The 6,720-nt window shown below is 42.8% G+C and overlaps 1 protein-coding gene across 1 annotated transcript; it reads right to left on the bottom strand.

Moving 5' to 3' along the window:
* Nucleotides 1-4,367: 4,367 nt before the first annotated feature.
* ALG2 (ALG2 alpha-1,3/1,6-mannosyltransferase) lies at nucleotides 4,368-6,710 on the bottom strand. The gene is made up of 2 exons (XM_035318510.1): nucleotides 6,337-6,710; nucleotides 4,368-6,121 (listed from the first exon to the last, which is right to left on the bottom strand). The coding sequence occupies exons 1-2, from the start codon at nucleotides 6,673-6,675 to the stop codon at nucleotides 5,219-5,221; spliced, it is 1,242 nt and encodes a 413-aa protein (XP_035174401.1). The 5' UTR covers nucleotides 6,676-6,710; the 3' UTR covers nucleotides 4,368-5,218.
* Nucleotides 6,711-6,720: the final 10 nt, after the last annotated feature.

Below are 6,720 nucleotides of genomic sequence, written 5' to 3'. Positions count from 1 at the left end.
CATTTCTGGGAGACATGTTCTGTTACTCAGTCACCTGTACAGTAAAAAAAAAAAAAAAAAAAAAAAAAAAAAAGTGCCTCCTGATGTTCAGAATTTTTGGTTCCCTTTCTGTTGAGGTAAGTTCACAGCTGTGGATCAGCTTTGCTCAGTAATTCCCACATCCTGCCATCCCAAGGCCTGCTCTGTGCGATGCCCACCTCATTATTGTGCACTGCTCCTGGCTCCCTGGCCCCTTGGTGATCAACCAGCTCTTGCTGCTCCCTGACAGTCTAACTCTATCCCAGCTGGATCTGGACAGGTGATGTGATGTAAGAGAAAGGATTAACTGGAGGGACACTGAGACAGCATGAGTTTGAGGTGGTCCTGGATTTCCTCCTAGCCTGAGTGCTGTTTCCTGTGTCAGGACCAAAGGCGTCTTCATTCTCCCTCACCACTGATGAGATCCCATTAGAACATCAGGCATCTTCATTCTACTGCCACGTTACCTGCACCACTATCACAGGAGTTCTGCTTGGGCTCCATTCACCTTGGTTGAGGGTAAAATGCCAAGAGACCACAGTAATTCAGAGAAGGTGTGATGCACCTGTGATTTTTACACACCTGTAAATACTTAGAAACACAACCAAGACTTTTTGTCTTTTGCCTAGGACTAATTGAAGATAGCTTCTCATTTTTTGTGTGCGTTTTGTAAGTCTTGCTATATGGTGGAGAGATTCTGTGTATAACTGTGAGGGGGAAAAGTTCACAAATTTAAAAAATGGTATGTGCCTATAGAGCTGTACAGTAGGTTGTTTGAAGGCTAATTTCCCAGTGACTGATTATCTTATGAAAGAGTTTTAAAATTTAGCAACTTGTGCTCCCTTTCTCCATGGAAAACAACTCCAAATGATTTCTGCTTTCATTTACTCAAATGATTTCTACTTTCCTTTTCTCAGTCATTATATCTTTCTTCTCTTTCAGTGCATAGAAATTGGAGTCATAAAGATACCGCAGTATTAATAGAGTTGTCTCAAGAGTTCATAAGGTGAAACTTGTTGGGCTTCCCATATGACTAACAGTGAAAAAAATCTGGAATCAACTCAGTTAATCTTGTGCATAAAATAACTGGCACTGAAGAAACGCACATCCATAAATCAATAGAGACTAACCTCCCATTTATATCTTTTTGGGTCACATGTTCTACATTCTCCATAAATGCAGATAAAGGTAACTATAATTAAAATGTCTATTTCCTTCTCTGCTATTTGTATTAACATTCATGCTGTTGAATATACTCCCTTCATAATACTATATTTTGTCAGTATTCTACAGTTATTGTTTCCTTAAAAATACCCCTGTGATATTAACTGAATAATAAATTACAATTCAAAATAAAATATCAGTCATTTCATCCATGAGAGAGAATAATCAAGCCATAATAAAAAGGAATAAAGTTTAGCAATATGATAATGTAGCATGAGGTTTTTATAGACTCCATGTAAATGTTAAAATCTATAAATTTTTTATGTTGTGTAAAATAGTAAAAAAAAAAAGAGGAAAAGAGTGTGGAGAGGGGAAAAAAAGCAACATTAGCAGGCTGCTTTAATCCTGAAACCCTTGTCATTCCTATTTCTTTTTATAATCTGAAAAAGAGTGTGTAAAAAAATCGCATATGAAATGATTTGCTTGTGGCTTATTTTGTTTACAATAGGTATTAAAAATAAACCAAACCAGGAAAACTATGTTGCCACTTTACAACCCACAGCATTTGTAAGTGAAGAAACTCTAAATCCTAACCATCTCTCTTGCCTTCCTTTGTTCACACATAGTATCCCTAAACGTACTTTGTCCATATTTTTCTGACTATGCTCTTTCTTTATTTGCCTTCTTTCTATGTATTTGGGTTCTAAACAAAGGTGGAATGATGTGCAAATATGGGAAAGAGAGGACAGGAGATGAATTCCTCCTTAAAACCATTTTCTACATGTTGCAACATCCCTTCTACCAAACTGGTGGGATTTCCAAAAATGAGGAGAGGGAGTGGAGAGGAAACAAAGCTACACTGGCATAAAGAAAGGCACTGGCCGAGCACTCGCACTCCATGCACAGTCCTCAGTGAATTATTCTGGAAGTTGGGGAGCAAGAGACTTTCAAGAAACCTGAATGGCTGCGCCACATCTCTACATGCATTATAGCTTCCTTCAGGATTTTGAGGTTAACGTGCAGCTGAGGGGAAGACTTAAAGGCCAGATGCTTATAACCTGAGGGCCAGGCTCCATGATGGATCAAGGCTTGAGAAGACCCAAGCTACCTGTCAAGAAGCAGCAGGACTGGGGCTGCTCCACAAGGGACAAGAGTTGAGAGCTGAGGGATGCCACATCACGCAGGGAAAGTGATCTCACAGCCTGTAACCTATCAGCCTGGTGATGGTAAGAGGTTCTGTTCACAGGCCAGCCAGTGGCCATCAGGTAAATGTGAGATGACAGGTCAAATCCAAATGCAATCCATAACTTCCAGTCAACAGGAGCTGCAGGGCACAGGGCTAGACCTGAAGGAAATGGCTGGGAAAGGTCTTAAGGCCAAGGTTTGAGCTTAAAGGGAAAAAGATCTGGGGTTCTGGTCAACGGCAAGTTGAGTATGAGTCAGCAGTGTCCCCTGGCAGCCAACTGTGCCCTGGGGTGCATCAGGCACGGCATTGCTAGCTGGTTGAGGGAAGGGACTGTCCTGCTCTGCTCTGTGCTGGTGCGGCCTCAAGTACCATGTGCAGTTTGGGGTGCCACAGTATAAGAAGGGCATAAAAGCATTAGGGAGTGTCCAAAGGAGGGCTACAAAGATGGTGAAGAGTCTAGAGGGCAAGATGTATGAGGAGCGGCTGAGGTCCCATGGTTTGTTCAGCCCAGAGCAGAGCAGGCTGAGTTCAAGAAGTGTTTGGTCAACACTCCTAGACATAGGGTCTGATTTTTGGGTGGTCCTACGTAGAGCCAGGAGTTGGACTCTCTTATCCTTGTGTGTCCCTTCCAACTTGGGATATTCTATGATTAAATGGAGCTCTTGCATCAGTGGTAGAGGTAGAGGTACCTACTGGTGAAGCCAGAGCCCTAAACAGAGTTTACACCACTGGCACTTCACAGAAAATTCCTGTTTCTGTGCCTGAAAAGGCAGAGCAAATCTTCTGTATTGGTAACCACACTTTCCTGCTAGACGTTGGATGGGCTGCTTCTTCCCTGACCTACAGTATGCACTCAGAATACTAACACCACTTTCCTTCCTGTTTTTTTTTTTTTTATTATTATTATTATTTATTTTTATTATTATTATTTCAGGACTGAATTGTGACTCTCCCTTCTGAAAGAAAGGTCCTCATTTCTGAATGCTGGGACCAGGACAGGATCTGTGACCAGAGCTACCCCTGCAGGTAGACAGGCAGGTGTGCATTGATGTACCTTGATGTACCTTAGGTTCTAAATTAACACCTGTGCAACTTGGAAAGGAGAATGTAACATAAATTAAGCTAGCCATGCAAATCAGTTCCAACCATCTCAACCCTTCTCACTGCAGCTTGAAACCCAGGCCAAGTATGTCACGAAGGTGTTAACATCAATAACCATAGATAATTTTCATGCTTCTTTCCAGGCCCTTCAGTCACTGCATCCTGAAAAAGTTAACGTAAAGGTTTAAGAAAACTTCTGCTTTACAAGGATTAAGGGGTGGGGAAGGCACACAAATACAGGAATAGCCAGCAAACATACTAGATCAGGGCTTGCCAGTGCTTCTCATTAGATGAGAAAGGTTGGAAATCAGTCCTATCAGATTACCTGCTCCCAAGCCATGATGAAAGTAGCATCACAACTTTCTGAAGACAAAGAAATAATTTCTTCATGGATTTTTTGTTTCACTTTAAATAAAAGCCTTATATTGAGACCTTGGTTACATTCCTTAGTAATGGAAAGAGTTCCCTTCTCTGTAGTGGAGTACAAAATGCAAAAATTCACAGAACTTTTTCTCAAAAGCAAATCACGGAATGCAGACCACAAAATGCTATTTTATAGATAAAACTGGACTCAAAAACAAACAAACAAACAAACAAAACAGGGATACTATTGTCACTCAGTCGTCCATTTTCAGATTTACAATTCAAATGTATGAATAAGTGTATTATTGGAAATCCAACAACCAACCAATACAGATGTGCTAAATCAGAGGTAGATAAAGATATTCCTTGCTTAAAACACAGTATTACACTTGGAAGCAATCAAACACAACCAACCAACAAGAAAGTCAAATTGTCATATCAGATCCGTGCTTTGGGAGAAAAGTGTGTGGTTACTGTCCCCCAGCTAAACTATTCAGAACTATTTTAACAAAAACTTACCAGTGAAACAGGCAAAACAAAATCCATCTTTATTGCACATTTCAGATAATCAACTTTTATAAATGCGTTTTCTATAATTTAGAATATAATGTAACATTCAATAAATATCATTTAAGCTTCTACAAACCAGAAACTCTTCAAATTACATGCTTAAGCATACTAAGCATCTGCATTGATGTAAAATTTTCAGGACTAACATTTTTGCTTCAAGTAGTTTAATGGCCTTGGTTTTCTCATCTCTTGCTCACACACCCATTTGCTCATTTATGATTCCCAGTGCGACTAGATGATGTAATTTTAGAAGAAAGGCACAGTAAAATGCTATTGAAAACAAACAAACAAAAAAAACCACATACCATTCACATCCCTAGGGATGGTGTTTATTTTCTTAAACACACAATTGGACTGTGCAATCCCCTCCATACCATAGCTGAGAGGTCTTTCACTTACAAAGTATTGATGATACAAATTTGAAATTTATTATACAAATTTATTTTCTTACAGAAAAATAAAGCTGTGCTTATCTACACAAATACGTATTTTGTAAACTGAGTTAACCACCCAGTCTTGAAGTAATATGTGCAATCATGTCCTAGTAACTCACTGCTATTTGGACTATGCATTTATCCAAGGTACTGCACGCAAGAGTTCATACATTGGCAAAAACATGAAAATCTCAACCTTTTAGTAAGAGACATTTTCTTCTCCATTTTTTTTTTTTTTTTAAATCAAGTGATATAAGGCAGCACACAAAATATAACCAGAAAATTCACAAGTACCAGGTCTGTCATCATAATCACATTGAATACTGGCCCCCTATACAAGTCACAGATACAAAAGTATAAAATGCAATATGGGAATATAATTTTATTGTGTTAATCTGCATATGTATTGGTATAGCTGTTCTGAGAATGCTCCTGAGGAAAATTTTTCCGTAACTCTAACTCTCCCAGCTGCTCCCATTGCATCCTTTAAGAGAGGATCTCTCACAATCTTTTCCATGGCCTCAGCAAATTGTGTCGGCAGAGGATCACACAAAAATCCAGTAACGTTATGTAAGATGGATTCTAAAGGACCACCTGAATTAACTGCTATAACTGGACACCTCATGTACATTGCCTCCAGAGGAACAATGCCAAAGTGTTCATTACTTGGTGTATAGAGCACGCACACAGAGTTACGAAGAAGAGAGATTTTCTGTTCATCTGAGAACGATCTCAGAAAAGTGACATGGTCATTAACGTTAAGCTTAGTTGCAATGCTCCTTAGCTCTTCATAGTGTTCCACATTTTCCAGAACTGCTTTATCATAGCCACCTGCCATAACCAAATGAACTTCATTCCAGTCATGAGAGTCAAGTCTTCCTTGAAGCTCATGCAAAGCTTCGAGAGCCAGTGCTAAATTCTTTTTTCTCTCGTACCTATTAATGGAAAGAAACAAGAATTTTTTCTTTTTAGGAATCAGCTCAGTTATGTCTACCGGAACTATCGTTTCAAAGCTACTGATGTTGAGCGACGGGTAGAGGACATCTGGGTTTATGTGAGATAAAGACTTGAACGTTTCCTTGAACACGTTAGCAGTGAAGTTGCTGTTCACAACGATGCAGTCTGCCATGCCGGTCGTGTACTCCTCCAGCCAGTCAAGCGGTATCCTGTAGATTCGCTTCAGGAACGACTCTCTCTTGGTCAGCAGCTGATCGGGGAAGTGGCAGTAGAACAAAACCTTCTTTCTGGTTCTGGCCAGCCTAAGGATAGGAATGCAGGCGGACACCTAGTGCAACCACGAGAAACAGAACAAGACGAAAAACTCATTATTTGTGTCGGGGGGAAGAGGTGAGTTGAAAGCCGCCACCCAAGAACCAACACTTCTTAGGAGGAGGGCACCAGAGCGCCCACCCCCTCGCCCCCCAGCCCAAACGCTGGGGTTTCACCGCGAGCCTCCCCGCCCCCAGCAGGCCCGAAGGGGACCCCGGGAGCCGTCCGCACCTGGTCGCAGACGAAGACATCGACGGGCTCCCCGCTGAGCAGCAGCACGTAGAGCGCCACGAAGGCCATGCGGAGCGCGGCGCACACGGCGTGCCCGCGGCCCCACAGGCTGCGCGGCAGCCACCCCCCGGCGCGGCGCACCGCCAGCCCCCGCGTCTCGGCGAAGCAGCGCTCGGGCTCGTAGCGAGCCGTCCACACCTGCACCCGGCAGCCCCGCGCCTGCAGCGCCAGCGCCGCGTCCACCACCAGCCGCTCCGCGCCGCCCAGCCCCAGGTCCGGGTGCAGGAAGAGCACGGACGGGGCCCCCCCTCCTCCCTCCTCGCCCTCCCGCTCCGCCATGTTGCCGGCGGCCGCCGCCCCGGCGCCACGTCAGCCTCTCGCGCC

This window comes from Oxyura jamaicensis, chromosome 2 (assembly GCF_011077185.1).
Source record: "Oxyura jamaicensis isolate SHBP4307 breed ruddy duck chromosome 2, BPBGC_Ojam_1.0, whole genome shotgun sequence".
Taxonomy (NCBI): Eukaryota; Metazoa; Chordata; class Aves; order Anseriformes; family Anatidae; genus Oxyura; species Oxyura jamaicensis.
This window is presented reverse-complemented; position numbering and strand designations above follow the sequence as displayed.

Bases quoted from the DNA above. Each gene is read 5' to 3' on its own strand.
- ALG2 (XM_035318510.1), bottom strand. From the start codon at position 6,675: ATGGCGGAGCGGGAGGGCGAGGAGGGAGGAGGGGGGGCCCCGTCCGTG. The intron at 6,122-6,336 runs GTGCGGACGGCT...TGGTTGCACTAG, and splicing joins ATGTCTTCGTCTGCGACCAG to GTGTCCGCCTGCATTCCTAT.